The 21579-nt window shown below is 38.8% G+C and overlaps 1 protein-coding gene across 1 annotated transcript in view; it reads left to right on the top strand.

The window, feature by feature from the left end:
• Positions 1–21579, top strand: part of LOC108242109 (protein kinase C-binding protein NELL1) — a 328852-nt gene that overhangs the window by 43791 nt on the left and 263482 nt on the right. The window contains exon 3 of the mRNA XM_037979812.1: positions 5348–5498. Within this exon, the coding sequence (XP_037835740.1) occupies positions 5348–5498 (151 nt within the window). The remainder of the gene's footprint in view (positions 1–5347; positions 5499–21579) is intronic.

Raw genomic sequence — 21579 nt, 5'->3', positions numbered from 1 at the left:
ACACAAGTTTCCTATATCAAACTAGACAGAAGTCCACAGAGGCTTGACTAGCTGTGTTTTTAGTGAGTGAAGTCACTCTGAACCTCAGCTGAGCTCTTCTTTCTCACTGTCATTTAAAGAGTCCATCTGTAAGACCTTGCTGAGCTGGGGGAGGACCCGCCAGGCTTCTGATTAAAGTGATGAGCTGTAAAATTGAGAAGGAGAGGGGGCGACAGCTGGCTGCTGCCTGCTACGCTGAGTTTCAACCTGTCTGCTGGGAGACAAACCTTCCCACTCTACCTGTTCTCCCTGTCACTGTAAATGCTTTTGTTCTTGTCTACAAGAACCGGAGAGTAATATATACAGTACAGGCTGTAAGAATGTTACCTTTTGTCCCCACAACAAATCTTTATTATTAGTACAATGTTTAGGGAGTGTGATGTCATAGAATGATGGGTTTAAATGGTTAAATTTTAATGTGCATTTGGCAAACGACTTAAATTTTAATCTAGTTTGTACTAAAAGTAATTTGAATTTTAGTGCTATGTTGACAGCTTCACCATGTTTTCAGAAGTTAATGCATATTGTGTAGTTTATACCTTTCAGGTTTTGTACAACAAAAGAAGTAATTTGTAAAATGTATGTAAAGATGCAACAACAAACCAGGTTTAGATTAAATGATTTGATTGTTTGTGCTACACATGCATGTTTCAATGTTGTCATATTTCTTTTTTATGCTTTTTAGCTTATAGGTGCTTGCTGACATGACCTGATACACTTTTCTTCTTCATTATTTATAGCTGGGATTTGGTTAAAATACACAGTATGTTCAACTTATCACAGCAATGTTCATTTGTTCCTTTCTTGTGTTATATTGTACAGAAACCACTTGGGGACTATATGAGTGTATGACTCTGCCATTGGTAGCTCTGGTTGGTTTCCTATCCCTACATGAGCAGTAACCTATTATGAGCATTTTTCCTAGCTGTGCTGTTTTTTATGACACACTTGAGTTAAGTAAAACCTAATACATTATCAATCTTGTTGCAGCTTGTATAATAAAGTCTGAAATACCAGCAGATATCACTTAGGCAGCACAGGAAAATATGTATGCAGAAATCTTTCAGAAATCAGAAAGTCTCAGCATAAAAACTAAAGAGTATCCAAAAGAGAACAAAAGCAGTAAAAAGACTAAAGTAACTAAAAAAATGAATCCTATCACTGTTATCAATAATCGTAAAATCTGATGCAAGTGTTAGCTAAAACTTGTTTTTTGCTCCAGGTGTTTTTTTGACATGTAAAAACAGCATATTAACCTGTTAACAAAACAAAATGGAATCAAAGGTTTAGCAAATATCTGACTATTCTGTGCTAGTAAAGATTTTATCAAGATTTGTGTGCACTGCTCGCACCTCCTTCATTTTTGCTGGCTAGAATGAACATTACATTTACTTTTTTCATACATTACCCATAGTAAAATCTTTCCATTTAAAGCTCCTTTTGTGTTTATTCTTTGCTAACAACTTTTGTGTTCCTTGTCATAAGTGACTGCCCCAATATAACTGATTATAAATCATTGATATTATGTATATCAATACTTAATGCTATGATAGATCTCTTTATTCGCTTCTTTTCATGTGGACAGTACAATTTGAGATATTTTTGTTTTCCGTGACCTGTAGGCCTCAATGAACTGAGCTCATACAACTTGATGTTAAGTACAAAAATCATAATTTATGGATTATTTTGACTACAATGAAATTAAAAGTGAATCCATCCATCCATCCATCCATTATATTTACCCGCTTTTTCCTTTCTGGGTCACGAAGAGCTGATCTTTTCTCCAGCTGTCACTGTGCAAGAGTCGGGGGACACCCTGGACAGGTTGTAAGTCCATCACAGGACCACATAGAAACAAAAAAGACAAACATCCACTCACACTCTCACTCATATCTATGGACAATTTTTAGAGTATTATCACAGATTACCATAAGTCAAAGTTTATTAGGGAACTTTGTTTTTGAATAATTTAATTTTTTTAATAGTAGCACAAAGATCAATATGTTTCTTTTTATTGAAAAGAAAGGCCCCTAATGACAGCGGAAAAATTCAATCATATGATGAAACTAGTGTTTGAACACTGCATATATATATATATATATATATATATATATATATATATATATGTATGTATGTATGTATGTATGTATGTTTTGTTTTTTTTTTCTTTTTTAAAAAGGACCAAGTATCCGAGTCCGAGTATCCTATTTTTTGAGCAGAATGTAACATCAACCTCAGCAGGACCCTTTTTCTCACCATTGGATTGTTCCACATTTGTCTGGATGATGTTCTCTGTGTCTTTAACTTCTGATTCTACTCCACAGCATCTTTCATGTCAGGTTCCAGACCTCACTCCTCGTCAACAGTGTCACAGTCCAAGACATAATCAAATGCCTCAATAACAATATGCTGTTGGTTGTTGCGCTGCCTCAAAATGAATTGAAACCAAGGCCTCAAAAACTTCTCTAAAAAGTTCTATGTTTGATTGAACCAATGTTGTGATTGTTTGTGAGACTGCCAACAGGTGCAGTGCCATGGGGGAAAGACTCTGCCAAGGACAGATTCCCACGAGTGTCGAGTGTTTACTCAAAAAAATAAAAATAAAAAAATGCTCCTGAGAGTGTGGTAAATGAACAACTGGTTATTTTTGACCAAGAACAGCAAGGTTCTAACAAAATTGAAAAACCAAACACACAAAACTTGATGAAAATTGTCAAAATTTACTTTGTCTTTTTAGATGACTTTAACAAATTAATGAAATCTCATGAAATCTCATGTCAACCAGATCAAAGAAAATAGTTTTTTTTTAAAAAGCCAAATTTGACCAGAACACAAAAGAGGTGTAATTTCAGTTTATGCGAATCATGAGTCATTCACTGCCATTTGTGTAATGAGCTATATATTGCATGAATTTTCTTTTTAAAGAAAAGGAGAAATAATAAAAATAAATCGCCTCGCTCATTTGACAAATTGACTTTGCGTTAGTTTGCAGTATTTATTGAATTGGACTCATTGCCACAGTTTTGCAGGTATCGATCATAGCTGTGAATAGTTTGAAGTTGACTCACATACAAACGTGTATAGTCAGCTACATTTTATGTGAGATTCAAACAATGTGTAAAATGACCTTGAGGTTTAGGACAATACTTGTTGAGCAGTCATTTGAAGATCTGAAAACCTGGAATTTGACACTAGTCTCTTCAGTAAAATAATGACAGTGTCTCTGTGGATTAGAGTGGATGATCTAATGTCTGACTCTGGTCAGAGTGCCTGCATGTGGAGTAAGTGGGGTTTGTGGGAAGTGACTCTCCATCAACTGGGCTGTGACAGTGGGGAGGCTGGGTGTGAGGGCATGCAGGCTGCTGTCACCCCGGGGAGATTTAAAAGCTCTTCGCAGAGACAACTACAGGCTTTTCTCCACTGGACTGTCTGACATGTAAAGCTGACACTGTGGAACCTCTGGAACTGCTCATTGAGATCTGTCCTCAGGTCTGGTAGCTCAGCCATGTGTTTTCACCCAGATGCACAAGCACAAGGACTTCTGAGGAAAACAATTCAACTACCACTCCCTGATATATTGCTGGTTCAAAGAGCACCAAAACTTTTATAGGCCGCTAATGAGTTTTCAGCAGATCCGTTAAGATGTGTATGCTGTCATCAGGAGTCTTTTCTGGTAATATCAGGCAACTCAGCCATCTGCTTATGTTGTTTTAGCCAATGCCTGTTTACGTCAGGTTTTTCACATGGTCATTTCGCCCGCATCCAACACAGTAAGAGAAGCAACTGTTTACACACCTAATGTATTTCACACCTTCCTGAGTGGTGAAACTACATAAAAAGTTACAGTAAACAATCTCAATTAATTAGTCCTTCCAGAAAATGGAACTCAGAATATCATAAGCTGTGTAAAACAGTTACAGTCACAACGTTTAGACGCTGATCAGTTTTACATTAATGTTTGTGGTACCTTCATTTGCACTTACCTTTAATATGTACTGGATGTTTTATCACACTTATAATAACAAGTCCAGTTCTTATCATCTCCAGAACACAAACAAACAAACAAAAAAACATATACATCATGTTTTCTCGGTTCAACTTTCACCACCACTGTCTGCTTTGTGTTTGAGCTTCTTTTGTGAGACAAAAAGAAGCTGCCTCACCATTACCAGGAACTTTTCTTTTCATTTAGACATGAAGTAAAATGTTTTAGACACACCTGATAGCTCCAAATTATCTTAAAAGCTAAAAGTACATGAAAGGATAAGACACATTCATATTGTGTGCATGATTACAAATTTACACAAATTTCCACTGCATTAAAAGTGATGAGTAGATAGTTTGTCAGAAGTTTATTGCTTTTGTATCATAATGCACAAAAAAGTAAATAGGAGGATTAAAGAAGAAGGGAGACTAAAACAATGGTTAGTGCTGGCTTGTTGTTTTGCTTATTTGTTTTCTGATTTAGCATCAAATCTGATTGGATCATTCACTTAAAACCCTGCATTTGTTTATCCCTCTGCCTAAAAGAACTTACCTTTGTTCATTCGATTTTTTAAGTGAAGTTAGCAGTCGATCCGTCATAATCAATTCAACAATTAAACGTTTTTTTTTTTTTTTTTTTTTACTTAAAGTGTGAAGGTATTTCAATCCCCACAGACAAGAAAAGGTACTCTGGCTCCTTTTTTTTCTCTCTCTCTCTCTCTTTTTTCTTTGGTAAACTCATGCAATAGAAGAGCAATATAGAGTTATTATTGCCAGTTTGGACTGCTGCATTTTTATGACCTGTTTGAACAGTCATGTTTTTTATTGTGTTAAAAGTCAACAATAATTTTGGGTGTATATAGTAAAAAAGGGGTTTAAAAATTATAGTCTAAAAAAATGAGATTGTAATGTTCCAGAAGGATCATTTAGAGGCAGGCTCTGAAACTGTTCGCTAGCACTGAACAAGAACGCTGCCTTTTAAATGTTTTTTCTTATTTTGCTGCTTTTCCCCCACACTCTGCCATCTTTCCAACTGCAAGGGACAAAAATATTCTTGGCGTAAACAAATGCACATATCCCATGCAAAATTTATTGTCATGCTCTTAAGTTGTTGCATGAAGCCTCCTGACATGATCAGATTATATTTTTTGAACACATCATGACAGATGGACCTGCCAGGATGTTTTAGTTACATTGTGCAAGTGCAAAGGTGGCACTTTATGTTTTGCCATGTGGGATTATAATCTGTTTTTTCATGCTATTGGCAAATTCATATGGACAGGGAGACACAAGCTTATGATTTCTTTCTGTTTCACTTCTTCAGATGTTGGGAGAGCTGTTCACGCCCCGCCACATATCACAGAAAAAGTGGTGCAACTGTTCAGGAGTAAAAGTGAATTTACCTTCTTGGCTACCATCCAGCAGAAGTCATCCACATCAGGAGTCATATTCTCAATCCACGAATCAGAACACAGGTAATCTATCTGTAATCCTCTTCATTCTGCCCTGCAGCTCTGCTTCTACACTTTCTTTCTTTTTCCATGGATTACTGAGCAATCTAATTTTCAATGAAACCGAGGTTGGAGCTCTCATCTTACTCTTATCTTGTGGCAGGTGGCTGTTGTTCATGGGTAGTAAAGCAAAGTGGTGGTTGATTACTGTCAGAAAGCAATTCTCATTGGCTATAATGTTAGCTTCTTGTTTCTTGTTTATGCTCATGACTAAAAGATACCACCCTTTTGCTGCAACATGAATGTGAAATACTCAACAATAACAATAGTTATAACATTAACTAATATCATATATGAAGTATTTGAATTTTCTTCTTGGCTGATTCAAGGAGTCTTATAGGATTTGAGAGACACTGGGCTGATAGTTAAAGCAGAGCATCTTGTCTGTAAGACTTCAGCGAGTGGAATGCAGGGAGCTCATTCTGGCCCCCTGAGAAACTCCACAACTGTGAATTGTTTTAAAGGGCAGGCTAGATTGATTTTTCTCCTGCCTTCTCAAAGTAAAAGCCCACAATTCTGTAAAACATGCAGCTAGGGGAGCTTGTGAATGACTATGTACTGTATGGTGTGTTTGCTGAGCATAAGACTAAATCAAAGTCATACACAATAGTTGACTAAATGGACCCTCAGCTAACGGACAAACTTTTGGAGAGACAGTTGGTCTAGAACATTGTACAAAAAGCCTCAAAGTGGTACAGACAAGAAAACATAGCAGGTTTCGTTAATATATTTTTCTCAGTAGTGCAGGGTTCCGACAAAATAAGTTAAGAATTAAAGTAGTTTGTTGCAGGATTTTTCAGCTGTTTTTTTTTTTGTAAACATTATGAGAGTGATTCCAGACCACTAACACACATAAACAATGATATATTCAGAAAGAGTAACAATTTACTGTTCTTTAAAAGTGAAACTCCTGTTTTCTGCTGAGAGAGTTATTTGATTTTTGTTATTTCCTTTATATTTTTGGTTATTCCAGAATTCTGTATTTTGTGGTTCTCGTAAGAGCATCTTGGGAGCAGCAGCTGCTGTTGTTTTTCCTTATTTGTTTCAGTTAGCTTGGGCGTATTCCTTTTCAGTCAGCCAGATGATGACTCGAGCAGAAGTGATCACAAGCGGGGAAGGGAGGAGCTTCCCCCTAAATGGAGAGCAAAGTGTTTGCTGGCAGAAGAAAGTGTCACTTTGAATCAGACACAACCTACGACCATGATGTGATTGTGTCAGTTGACAACTTAAATGGGCAATGGAAACATAAAAATAATAACAAAAAGTTACCCACTGATTAACACAGAACCGGTACTTTGTAATTTTCACCAAATTCACTGACTTTATTCAATACATTTTGACCTTGGCATTGACACAACCACATTTTGTTTTATTCAGTCACATGGTTAAAGTGGTCATAAGCTGGTTTTGCAACTGGATCTGAGCAGATCATTTGGTTGATACTCCAGCAGATATATTGCTTGAGATGGAATACAAATTCCACCCAACCAGGTAGATGCTTTGTCAGTTGAGCTGCAATTGGTGTGCAGGCTCTTGTTTTCTTCCCTTTCCTCTCACCAAGTCCTAATTAGCTAATCATACCACCTGTAATGTGTCTGTTGTTTGTTTCCTCCCTATATTCAGGCCCTGGTTTTCAATTGCTCATTGTCAGGTCTTAGTTGTGTTTGTTTTGTTGAATTCTGTTTGTTCTTAGGTTTAGTTTTTTTTCCTTTTCATTTGGTTAGTCAAACAGTTTTTATGCTCTTGGGTTACCTGCTTATGCCACATCTAGAGTTTCTTTGACCAGTTGTATTTTCACTATTGACTGTTTCCAAAGGCCTACATTTGGCCTCTATTTTTATCCACCATACAGTATTCTTTAAAAACATAAACTGCTTTAAATTTAGCTCAGCTGTAGCATCAAATGCTGGTTCAATGGCAGCAGTGGGTTAGTCCTACATTATTTATTTATCAGTTAAGCAGGTAAAAAGTCTAATGTGTTGGTACCACTGCTGTGAACCAACAGCATGCAGCCAAATGAGCTTTATGCTACAGTAAAACCAAAACGAATCCAGCAGTAGAATTGCAAGAGAATTGGTTGTGTTCAAATCAACAACTTAGCACAGTCTAAGACAGCTAGATTGATAGATAACCCATACACTGTCAAAAGCAGAACACCAAAATGGTGTTTTATTTATTTATTGCAGAATCAGCATTAGTTTATTTATGAAACAAATAAGCTTCATATGGTTAAACCAGTATAATTTCAAAGTTAAAAGCAGTGGTGCAGTGGTTACATGACTTAAGAGTCCGAATGTTCAGGGTTTGAATCCTGGTGCCAGCATTTGAGCAACCTTTGTTACATAATGAGCAAAGGACCTAGAAATTGCCTACAGTACAGCTACAAATACCTTGGAACCTCACAGCCAGCTGAATGACAAGAGCAAGCCATCAACACATGAAATGCCAGTCATCAGTATAATAGCCTTGCTAAATAAGGACATAGGTTTCAACCCAAGTCCAGCACCCTGAGACTGTACACTAAGAGAAAGGACGAAGGCAGAGGACTAGTAAGCATCAGAGCCACTATACAGGATGAAACAACCAAGATCCTGGAGTACATCAGAAAGAAACCCCCCAGTGATGATCTGCTAAGTGAATATGGAGCTCAATGTGGAAGCGGAGAAACATAATCCTCTGAACCACCAGCAGTTTGAGGAGGTGACTGATATCAACAAATCCTACTAGTGGTTTGACTGCAATGAAGGACAGCACAGAGGTGCTAATCAGGCCCTCAACACAAGGGCAATAAGAAGTCATGTAACCACTGCACCACTGCTTTTAAGAAGGGGTCTACCATACCAGACAGGACCTAATACATAGGGTGTGCAAAGTTGCCCCTGAGACAGTTCAGCACATAATAGCAGGATATAAGATGCAGGCAAGCAAAGCAAACACCATAATAATGTACAGGAACATCTGTACTGAGTATGGACTGGAAGTACCACAGTCAAGGTGGAAGGTTCCACCAAGGGTGGTGGAGAATGGCAGAGCCAAGTTACTATGGGACTTCCAGATCCAGACTGACAAACAGGTAGCTAGCCAACTGGACATTATGGTGGTCATCAAGCTAGTGAAGAAGGCAATGGTGATAGATGTAGCAATCCCAAGTGACTGGAGCATCAGGAAGAAGGAGTATGAGAAGCTTGAGAAGTACCAAGGGCTGAAAGAGGAAATACAAAAACTGTGGAGAGTCAAGGCTTCAGTGGTGCCAGTGGTCATCAGAGCACTCAGTTATCTGTGCTGGGACTCCTAAACTGGAGGAGTGGCTCTAACCAATTCCAGAAGAGTGCAACCTTAGGAACAGCTAAGATACTGTGCAGAACCCTGAAGCTGCCAGGCCTCTGGTAGAGTACCTGAGCTTGAAGTGGAACTGCCCATGTGGAAAAGACAGGGTGAGCTGGGTGTTTTTTATATATATAGTCATCCTCATCATAACATATGCACAAGATATATCAGCCACATAACGGCACCAGTGTGTTTAACCACTTGTTTATTCCAATATTTAACCTATTACTTAGATTTACTGGCTGGAGTCCGTGAACAGACTGAGTTTGCTGTTTGCAGGTGAGTCTTTACCTGAATCAGCAACCTGACTCATCTGAGTCCACAGCATTTTCAGTTTTTAACCCAAGTTAAAACCCAAGTCAGCAATAACCCAATTCAGCAATCCAACTTATCTAAGTCTGCAGCATTTCAAGGTATTCAGCTGTTTTTCCAGTGGGTCCGCTAACTCGCAGTCTGCCAAAGGACACGTAGGACCTCGGACTCATGAGTTCTGATTCAGTGCAAGGATTCAGATCATTACCAGATTCAGTAACCAACCAGCTCTACTGCAGAGATTTCCTAAACTTAAATGCATTGATAGAGCTTGGGGTGAGAGAGAGAGTTAAAAAATTGCTCCCCCTCCCCGCTATGCACTGGTGGCATTTATTTTTCTATATGAAAGGGCAATGAGTAGTTGAGAGATGGTGCTCTACATGTGTTGGTCTCTAATTCATAAATCTAACCAGCTTATTGCCGACTGCTTTATGCCAGAGTTTTAAACTAAACTAAACTTAAATCATCTTAAACTGAGAAATGACAAAGTTATAGCCATTGTTCTTATAGCTTATATTTTGCAGTTTGACATTATATGTGACTGTTTCAAAAGATTCCATGCATGTCAAATAAAGTGCACCTAAAGTAACCCATTTTCTTATAAGATTATGCTAGACTTCAGTGTAAATGCCCCATTATACCATTTGCAATGCTAAAATGTTTTGACATAAAAATAATTCATTAAAAAAAATTAATGATTTTTGACACAAGTGCTTACAACACAGTAACATCAATTTTCTTTAAGACATTCATTTTCCAGTGAACCATAAGATTCTTTTTCTTTCTTTATACTGTGCAAGTGAAGACATCCACTCTACATTCCACTGCTGAGGAGAACTGTCTTGTCCTCGATAGTGTTTTTAAGGTGACCCCAGGAATTTTGTTCAGTCCTTTATTCCTCTTACTTTGCCACATGCTTTCACTTCCTCTGTGACATAACCTGCAGGCATAATTGTTTCACAGTAGGTTGGTCAAACAACAGAGAGACAAAGCTAAATGGGGCCACTTGACTGTGCTGCTCTCCTCCTTCAGGCACAATGACACGCATCATGCAACATATGTATCTCAGAGGAGTGCTTCGACTAAGCAAATGTTATATTAAAGGTACCGAATCCCACTCCAACACACCCAGTTGTCAGACATACTGACTTTAAAGCCATTTAGGACACTTGTTTTACATCGGAATAGGTGTTTTGCTATTGGGGAAATATTTTTAGGTGTTATTCCCAAAATTACTTAACAAATTTTCTATGTCTACATCAGTAGAATTCTTTAAACCAAACACTGGTTTCACATAAGTTTAAATGCACTATAAAATAGCACAAACATAAATTTTGTACTGACTATTGTCTGATTTATAGCTTTTGGAATCATACAATTTGATGTAATTAAAAAAAGAGATTCTAAATAATAATTATCTCTGTGTTTGCTCATCACTTTTCCCTCACTATTAGTTTGTCCTTTGGAGCTGCTATCTTACTGCATGTTTGTTGAGTGACTGTGTTGCCCATTTTCCTTTGATTTAAAATACAAACAACCACTATATTGACACAGTTTGGGATTTGCAAGTACATTTATAACAAAAAAAATGCTATTATTTTTGGTTAATGTGTACATATGCAGGATGCATATTTTATCACCTGCTCAACAATCAAGAGTCAGATGAAATAGCAGCTAACAAACTAACAACATCACACAAAAGAAAGCCAAAACGTAGACAGAAAAAGTCTTATTTTTTGGATTGGTAGATGGTTTTGTTCTTAAGCAGAGATAAAGCTGTCTTCCTCTTCATGCACTTCCACATAAACCCATGGAAATGTTCTGCATTGGCAGATTTCTAGTGAAAGTGGCTGTTTTGCCTCGAGAGCCTGAATGTCTGTATAGCACAGATGTGAACACAGCCAGAAAACAGAGAAGAGGAGGGAGACAGCAATTTGAATTGATTGGTACATTTTTACAGTCTGTGCGCTGTGTTTAGCTGGTTGTTACACAGACACTGCCTAAAGGTTGCAATCCAAAAACATCCTGCTCACAATAACAAACATGAAACAATATGTGAAAAGGGCCAATTTTCTCCAAAAAGAATGTCAACGCAAACTTCTATTTTACTATATAACATGATTAAAATAAGTCTTTTCAGTCATGATGCCTTGAAAATATATTCATACCCTAAAATGTTTCCACATTTTGTGATGCTACAACCTCAAATTTCAAAGTATCTTACTGGGATTTTATGCGATAGATCAACACAAAGTAGGGTATAATTGTGAAGTGGAAGAAAATATTACATGGTTTTCAAGATGTTTTTTACAAATAAAAATCTGAAAAGCTTGGCATTGTATTAAGCCCCTCTTAGTCAATACTTTGTATAGCCACCTTTCGCTGCAATTTCAGCTGAAAGTCTTTTACGGTTTGTTTCAACCAGGTTTATACATCTAGAGACTGAAATTATTGCCCATTCTTGTTTGCAAAATAGGTCAGGCTCAGTCAGATTAGATAGAGAGCCTTTGTGAACAGCAATTTTGAAGTGTTACCATAGATTTATAGTTGCACATAGGTCTGAACTTAGATCAGGCCATTCTAACACAGGACTATAGTTTGAGCTTACCCATTCTATTGAAGCTGTGGCTGGATGTTTTGGGTTATTGTCCCACTGGAAGGTGAACCACCACCTCAGTCTAAAATCTTTTCCAGCCTCTAGAAGGTTTTCTTCAAGGGCTGTCCAGTATTAAGCTCCATCCACTGTTCCATCAACTCTGACCAGCTTCCCTGTCTCTGCTGAAGAAAAGCATCCCCACAGCACGGTGCTGCCACCACCATGTTTCACAGTGAGGGTGCTGTGTTCAGGGTGATGTGCAGTGTTGGTTTTCTTCCACACATATTGTTTTGCATTTAGGTTAAAAAGTTTAGTTTTGGTCTGATCTGAGCACAGCACCTTCTTGAACATGTTTGCTGTGTCCCTATGTGGCTTGTGACAAACTGAAAACAGTACTTTTTATGGCATTCTTCTTGCCACTCTTCCATAAAGGCCAGATTTGTAAAGCACATAACCAATAGTTCTCCTGTTGACAGATTTTCTCATCTGAGCTGTGGATTTCTGCAGCTCCTCCAGAGTTACTATGGGCTGCTTGGCTGCTTCTCTGATTATTGCTTTCCCTGCCAAGCTTGTCTATTTAGGTGGACGGCCATGTCTTGGTAGGTTTGCAGTTGTGCTGTACTCTTTCTATTTTCATAAAATGGATAAACAGAGCTCTTTGAGATGTTCAAAGCTTGGGATTTGGTTTTATAACAAAACCCTGCTTAAAACCTTTCAGCGACTTTATCTCTGACCTATCTGGAATGTTCTTTGGTCTTCAAGATGATGCTTGATCATTAATGTTTTGTAACAAACCTGAGGCCTTCACAGAACAGTGTACTGGTAATAAATTACACACAGGTAGATTTTATTCATTCTAATTGGGCAACTTCTAAAAACAATTGGTAGCACTGGATGCTAGTTAGGGGTATCAGAGTAAAGAGGGCTGAATACAAGGAAGGTTTATTGCTGCTCCACTAGGCTGAATACAACAATGTCTTAAAATCAGTATAATTTGTCTTCTAATTCCCAATTTTGCACTGCTTTGTGTAAAATAGGTTGAAGTTTGTATTTGTAATGTGACAAAACATGGAAAAGTGCATTCAGTATGAATATTTTTTCAAAGCACTGTATATGTGGCTGTCTGCTGCTTGGGCAGGTTAAGCACCCCGAGACAGTTGGACACTTGGTGCGATGAAGTAATACAGAACAAGGAAGCACAGATGGTGTAAAACAACACTGAAATGATCATGAGCATATTACATCTCAGATGGTTTTGTCCACCTCTTTCATGCAGATAAGTAAAAATGATTCAACTGTCATGCAAAATTATTCCAGTTTATACACAGAACTTTACTTTCATTCAGTGACTTTGTAAAGATTTTGATTTAGGCAAAAGCTTCTTGGAATTACTGAAACTATGTGATTAGAACAAATCAGTGATTATTTGCTGTCAAAGCCAAGCGAGCCGAGCAGTTGTCGTTCTGGTCAAAATCAGTTTTGTTCTGTCCAGCATAACCCCCTGTCTACAAAGATTTGTGGAGCTATAAAGATCTCTGTTCGGTTTGATCCATGGGTTACCCAGAGTAACAAGGATTCTGCTTCTGGAAGGAAACATTGCTGCTGAAGTGGAGCATGTGGGTATTCTCAAAATCTCAACCCATGAAACAAAAAAACTCAACATGGCCAGACGAGATAAGAGTAACAGCATCTTCTTCCTTCTTTTCTCTACAATGGATGAACTGACCTCTGTAATATTTAGTATGAAATAGAAACAGAGTGTTTTAACATTTAAAGCTGTTAAAATACAGTCTAGTCATTTTTAAAGTGATATTTTGTCAAATACAGAAGGTATCAATAGTTAGTACCCTATCAGCCATGACATCAGTCATAGGGCAAGGAGTGTGGAGAAAAAGGCAAAAGTCTTCATCCAGGCTAAGCTTAATGGTTAGATAAACGAGGGCCGCTTTCTATTGATTTTTAGGATATTATATAACTCTTTCTCAAAAATGACATTGGTGGTGAAAAACCATACATTAGTTAATATTAAATCACTACACTTTACACTACACTGATACATTCAGCTGCCTCAGCAACAATGGCATATATACAGTATATCTATGCTCAATATATATGTTTGTAGTAACAAAGATATTTTTTAGCTTTTAATTTTTTTTAACACCGGTGTGTAAGTTTTGAAAAAGTTGTTTTATAAGCCTGAAAAATTACTAAAAAACTAAACTTTTGCCTCTTTCTCCATTCTCTGTACTAATGTCCAGGCTGATGACATATAAGTATTGATAACTATTTGCACATCATTTCAAAAATGACTAGACTATCCCTTTAATGCAACATAATAAATCTGCTGTCGTTTACAAAGTCTCAGGGCCTGTCACTTTTCTTCAAACCTGCTGCATTGTCAGGTATTGTATGTTCAGTTGCAAATCTAACCCAGCCAAGTCGCAGCAGGCATCAGTTATTTCAAGACAAGCTGTTGTGTGAGGCAGGCTGCCATATCTCAGGTGTAATTAAATTTACTGAGATGAACAGAGTCTTGACTGGCTTGGTGCAGACCTGTGCTGCTTTGTGACCACGGATTTGCTCCGAACCTCTGAATTCTCTCTGAAGGCCCTATTAGAGCCCTCTGCCAATGCCCATTCTTTTCCATTACAGCGCAGGCCTAACATTCAGTCACTGTAGCTCTTCAGCCCAGCTAAATCCAATCATACATTCCCTCTCTGTCTTTTTGTTACTTACCTACATCTTTCTCTCAGCACATTCAAACCCCTACCCGTTCTTCTCTCCCACCTCCTCTGTTAACTCAGTTTCCACAATATGATAATATCCTTCTTTCTTCCCTCCTCTCATCCTCCTCTCTCCTCATCCTCAAAGTGGAAATGTCTTTTGAATGGAGACATTACTCTGAAGTTGTCGCAAAAAGCAGAAGAGCATTTTTTTTTTCTCTCCTTGTGGAAAGCTCTGGGGAACGTAAAGGGAGGTTTATTGCTGCTCCACTAGGCTGAATACAACAAAAAAGAGATGATTTCTGCCTCAACAGCAGTTTTCTTGGTCCCAGGAATGCTTTCATTGTCAGCAAGTGGCAGAATCTCTGTGATGAACTTACTCAAAGCCCAGACTCTCCATTTCTTTTTCCTCAAACACTTCAGATGCTCAGGCGGCTCCTGCAGCTGCTCTGTTCATCTGCCTGGCCTTTGTCACTCCACAGGTCTGTCTCTTTCCCTGTGCCTCGCTTCATAAGCGCTTACAGGTTATTCTCTTTTATGAAATATGCTGAGGAGAAGAGAGACTTTTTTGTTCCGACTCGGCTGTAAAACTTTGTGAATGTTGTTAAGCTAGGGGGAAATCAGTGGCACCAAATATTTGCCTCGCTGCAGAATTCTTTTAAACCAGCAGGTAGTTGAACATCAGAGTAAGACACAAAGTGTTACAGAGTTAAACTGCATGTTAGCATGTTAAACAGCAAAAACTGGCACTGATATGTCATTATTGCCCACTGCTGAAAGGTGAAAGGTAAATTTTTTTTTGTCCATGTGTGTCTGTGTGCAGATCTCTGTCTGTTACCAAAATATCTCATGAACCACTGGGTGAATTTTAATGAAACATGCAGAAAGTAATCATTGGATATACATCTTTAAATGATTACATGTTGGTGTCAACCCAATTCAAGATGGCTGCCACAGCTAACTGAGGTTAAAAAACACAAACGTGACTATAACTTAAAATATGATGTAGTAGTAGCAAACATTGATACCCAACACATACTGTCTTTGTTCTGATCATTTTAACTTTAACACTTCAGTTTCAGCTTCTACAAGTTTCAGCAAAGTTTTCAGCACTCAGCAGTCACACTGCAATTTCACATTAAATGCAATTTATCTAGTTTGATAAACTCATATACAGCCACTGATTCCAACATGTATACCTGTAAATAACAGCCCTGGAAAACAGATGGGATGGCATATTGATAAGAAGCACAGTGAATATTATCTGTCAGAACTGCGACTGACTCTGTGGTTTGTTTATCATTCTTGGGAAGATGATCCAAAAAGTCTTGACTGTTTGTCAGTGAGCTGTGCAGCCAGTGCAAAACACATTTCAACACTATTTATCGGTGTCTGTTTATTTTTAGGGCTTAATGTTCTGAATTTTTAAAAATGTGATTTGCCATCAGATAAGAGTATTTATTTGAATGGTGAGGAAATGCAGTGTACCAGGAGAAAACCAACCAACCAAACAAAAAAAAAGCCAAAACAACAACAATGAACTCTTGATCTGGCTTGTGGAGTACAAGGCTGAGGGATGGACAGCACCTTCTCATATTTGCTAGATACCAGTTTTCACATGATGCTCCCTGGATCATTCCTGGGTCGGAACTTACTTTACCTGTTTGCTTAAAAGAAAAATATATGTTGCAGTGAATCCCCCTGCTTCTGAATTCAATAAATTGAGCAAAATACAGATTTTTGCACTTCTTAGTTTTCCATAATCATTCTTGCTTGTTTGTTCAAATCATCCAGGCAAACTTGGTTATATTTATTATTTAATACATTTGACAGAGAAAGCAGGGCTTGTGTTTTCCACTATAAGCTATTTTTGAATTCCTACAATATAAATACTCCCCCAGAGGGATGTTTCAAAGCAACAGTGGCTACATATTATGATTTTGATAGGCTTCTATGGCTTACATGGTGTTGCAAATGGTTGTATATTTTTAATCTAGCATAAAAAGAGAATACAGGCCCTATAAATTATATTCACCCCCTTGGATGTTTTGTGCTTTTGTTGATGTCATAAATCAATCATGGTCAATAAAAATCTGACTTTTTACCTTTAAAAAAAACAAAGTAAATTTCTACAGAGTAATACCAATTACATACAATGTGTATGTCAAGTTATTTCTCCACAGGATCCAGGTAACTTGAAAACCCAAGGACAAACAGGCGCAAGTCTTGACTCAGCTTGAAACTTTTTATTTATTTTTATCTTCTTTGAAGCGACAGGTCAAAAACCTTTGAAGATTGAAACAAAAAATTAAACAATTTCATTTCTAATTTAAAGTTAAATAATATTCACTTTTAATTCACTTTAAGTCTTTTACATTTTTAACTATTTTGTACTGTGTACTTGCATCATTGTAACTGTAAATATTGTATATTCTAAACAATGTATTTTAAGTGCTTTTAAACATCCTAAATCATTTAAATAATCTAATCAATGTACATTTTTAAAGCATAATTATCTTTACATTTTTCACATAATTAAATTACTTTTAATCAATGAATTGCTTTTAAATCTCAGTCATCCCCAAACATACACCAACCAATATATTTCATCTTTTAATTTACTCAGTATAAAGGCTTGACATGGTCAATCTAAGCCCACAAATGTTCAATTTCATCATTACAGACAACTTTTTAAACTATTTTAAACACATGATTTAGGAAAATATTCAACCAAAATTCATTCTAGAAAAGGGATAAATTACTATTAGTATTTAACATTGATAAAGTCATCTTTAATTTATCTTTTAATGAACAACAAACTTGAGATATTTTAACTACTTCAACAACAATCCTATAGTGTCACTTCAATGATCTACACTGTTTGCTTTGACAACATGATTGACCAGCTTTCCTCCTTAAATTCACTTTAATTAAACCAAATTTTGGTATCTTAGCTTAACTATAACCTAAACTTATACATACTTACTTTACTACTCACTTAACTATGTCTTTTAACATTCTTTTTTAACAGATTTGACTCACCAGTGGCCTGTCTGTGTCCATTCTATCCTGCTGGTTGTTTGTTTGACTCCACACCTGTGTCATTAGTACAGGTGGAGGTGGAGCATTTACCTGGCCTTGTCTAGATTTAGCACCATCTGGTGGTCACATTGAAAATGGGTCAAGTTGAGAGAGAGAGAGATGGAGATATGACGGATTAGAGAAAGGAGAGAGGAAAGAAATGACTGGTAGTGGCACTGGGTCTCAAGTTAACTTAACACCTCCCACTTGTGCTCCTGGTGGATACCCAAGGAGGTCACACATTTCCATCTCCACTTTTTGTCTCTTCGACCGGAATGAGCACGATGAGCCGCCGAACGTCACGGTGGAGGACAGTGGCAGGAATTTTAGTTTTCTTTTGTGTCCGGTTTGTAGGTCTGATTGGGACTGGATAGCTTGGATAGATTTGAATGTTAGCATCTCTGACAAGTCCTTTTGAGTCCTCATTGACTTGCACCACTCTGCCCAGTTTGTATTGACCTCTTAGAGCGTTTTGGTCAGCCACCAAAACAACATCTCCAACAGCCACATTCCTTTCCTTTGTATGCCACTTGCCTCTCACAAATAAGTTAGGTCCCGCCAGCTGACTCCATTTGATCCAAAACTTCTTCACCTCTGATTGGATGTTTTGGAGTCTTTTGAACGAATATCTTTCGAAGTCAAAGCTGGCGATGTCACCTTTTGTGCTTGTCCGTCCAAGGAGAAGGCTGTTTGGGCTTATGTATTCAATACAATCTTCCCTGCTTTGGACCCGGGCGTCGATCGGTCTTTCGTTGACAAGGTTAGCAGCCATGAAGAGGAATGTTTGGAACTCACTCCATGTGAAAGTGTTTTCACCAGTAAGGTTGGACAGGGCTCTTTTGACCAACTTAACTGCTGCCTCGGCTGCGCCGTTTCTGTGAGGCGAGTTTGCTGGATGTATTTTCCATTCCCACTCTGTTCCATGTTTCGCTGCTTCACTCTCAAGTTCTTGCTTGTTTATCTTGTCGAGATATTGATATAAGTTTTTTAATGCAGGCTTTGCGCCCACGAAGTTGGTACCTGGGTCAGACCAGAGCTTTTTTGGGTGACCCCTGAGTGCCGTGAACCTCTGGTAGGCCAGCAGGAAACCCTCTGAAGACTGGTCACTTGCAATGTCTGTGTGGATTGCTCTTGATGCCATGCAGCAAAACACAACACCCCATACTTTCATAGTAGTCCTTTTCTTTATCTCATTCTTTACTGTGTATGGTCCAAAAAGGTCTAGGGTTGTGTATTCAAATGGACGAGCTGGACTCACTCTTTCTGGTGGAAGGTCACTCATGAACTGTTGACAAGTCTTTGCTTTATACTTTCGACAGACAATGCAGTTGTCAACAACCTTTTGGGCTAGTCTCCGACCTTTGATGACCCATGCCTTTTTCCTCATCCTCAAGAGAGTTCCTGCAATGCCCTCGTGGTTTGCTTTATGGGCCTCTCTTGCAAGCAGAGTCGAAAGCCAGTGCTGGAATGGAAGGATGGGTACAGCAGTTTTCTCTTCTAAGTATGATTGGTATCTTCCACCACACATAAACACACCATCCCTGTTCTTGTAGACAGTCAGTCTCTTGAGCGTCAGATCAGGAACTTCTTGGTGTTCTTGAGCGGCAAGGACAAGGTCCATGAAGGCATCCTGATGCTCCTTAATACCGAGTACTTGTGTGTGGATTTTGTTTCTCCTGAGCCAGATTTGGGCAGCCCTCCAAACCCATGCCACAGTTTTGATCAGTTTCTGGAGACTGCTGAAGTTTTCCACTTTGATCAGTTTGTTTACCCAAGTGTTTGGTTTTCTTCCTCTCGTGAGCTTGTCTTGTATTACAGTATTTGGTTTGTTTTGTTTTGTCTGACTTCTGGTGACAGTGTGGGTGAAAGATTTTCTTTGAAGGCGATCAACATTGCCCTTTACTTGTGCAGCGACTTCTCTGGGTGATTTCATTGGCCACTCTTCAGTTGGCAGTTTTAGGAAGTCAGGACCATTCTGCCAAGTTGAGTCTTCCTTTAAATTCTGAGCAGAACTTCCCCTTGTGATTATATCTGCAATGTTTAGTTCGCTCGGAATCCAAAACCAATCATCCACGGGTGCAGTTTTCTGGATCTCCCCAATTCTATTGGCGAAAAACGTCTGATACCCGTAGCTGTCCCTTTGGATAGCACCAAGTACTGTTTGGCTATCAACAAGATGAAACCATCTTTCCACTTGCAGTCTCAACTGTTTCTCAAAGTACTTGCGGAGTCTAGCTGCAAAAACAGCTCCACAGACTTCGGCTTTCACAGCTTCCCCCTTCTGGTCCAGAGGTGTTAGTTTTGCCTTGGCTTCAACCAGCCTCACTGTGACTCCATGAGCAGTAATCCACTTCAAATACATCACAGCACCGTATGTTTGGTCACTCCCATCAGAAAATGTTATTGCAACTGGTGCTTCTTTAAAACCAGCTGGGGTTATGCTTCTGGTGAACTTTATCTGATTCAAAAGAACATATTCTTCGAAGAGTTTAATTGCCTCCTCACGGAGAGCTGCAGAGAGTGGAGTGTCCCAGGTCTCCTGTGTCATTTTCCCTCCGCCAGTCTCCTGGAAAGCTCTTCTCACCAGTATTGCACCTTTTTGTTTAAGTGGGGCTACTAAGCCAATGGGATCATAGAGCCCGGCCACTTGGCTCAGTAGTTCTCGTCGGCTTAGAGGGTTTGGGGTTTCAGTCCTTATCTCGTCTTTGGTAAGATTCTTGCCAAGCCTCATTTTCTTTTTCTTTTTTGAAAAGTTTATCGATGCGAGCAAATACAGTGTATCCTCTTGTGCATCATAGCCAACCCCCAGAGCTTTATTGTCTTCGTCTCTCATTTGATTGGGAAGAATGAGCTTCTTGCCTTGAGGGGTGTTCTCTGATTGAACTTCAGGACCATGTTGCCTCCCACTTTGGTATGACCAAACCCAAGGTTTGAGAAAAAAGCCTCCAGCATTTAAGATTTCTTCAACCCCCTCAGTTATTTTGGCCAGAGTTTCAAAGTTGTTGTGGGAAGTGAGTATGTCATCCACATAACTGTCTTCATCTAGGACTCTGCGTTCTTCGATCAGATGAGTGAACATGGAAAGCTTAGCAGTTTCTCTCATTGCCACTTGCGCTATGCATCCTGCTGGCCTGTCTCCAATGTTTACTCTTGTGATTGCGTACTCCTCAATCTCATCCTCAGGATTGTCCCTCCAGAGAAATCTGTGCAAGTGCATCTCACGGTCTTCAAGCCAGACTGAATTGTACATCTTCTTGATGTCTCCTAAGGCGGCATGAACACCTTGTCGAAACCTGAGAAGCACAGCTCTGATGGGGTTCAGAACATCTGGTCCTTTGAGCAGAATGTCATTCATGCTTTGACCCCTGTATTTTTGGCTGCTGTTCCATACCAATCGTACAGGAGTTGTCACAGAATGAGGGTTTGGGGCAATCAGATGACTGACATACCAAACGGGGCCTTTCCAATTATTTTTCATGTCTTCAGTTAGTTTGATTGCTGCATGTCTCTCTACCATTTCATGAACTTGGTTAGTATACGCAGCTTTCCATTGTAGGTCTTTGCTTAGTTGTTTTTCTGTTTTTAAGAATGTGGCATGGACTGCACCTCTGTTATTTGGGAGTGAAAGCGGGTCTTGTGTCCATGGATACTTTGCGTCCCAATGAGGTGAGTCAACATGAGCATCTCCTTTCACGTAAGTGAGTCCATCTTTGATGATCTCCAACTCCCGCTCCTCAGCCATTGTCATCTCTTTCCCTCCTGGCTGACAGTTGCCACACCGACATCCACCACATTTTGGCTCACATGAAGCGCCAATGCTCTCCCATCTCCACCATTCCAAGAAGTTCTTTGCGGTATTGGCTGTAACCATGGTATTGGCAGTTTTTTTGTGGGATTGCAGTATCCGTTTCAAGGTGCTTTGTCACCTCTTCATACTTCACCGCTGCTACTCGCATTGATCGCGCAAAGTGAGTCTTGGAGTGATGTGCAGCCACCTCAACATGCT

This window comes from Kryptolebias marmoratus, linkage group LG15 (assembly GCF_001649575.2).
Source record: "Kryptolebias marmoratus isolate JLee-2015 linkage group LG15, ASM164957v2, whole genome shotgun sequence".
NCBI lineage: Eukaryota > Metazoa > Chordata > Actinopteri > Cyprinodontiformes > Rivulidae > Kryptolebias > Kryptolebias marmoratus.
Note: the sequence above shows the minus strand (reverse complement) of the source record. Positions and strands in the feature narration are given on the sequence as shown.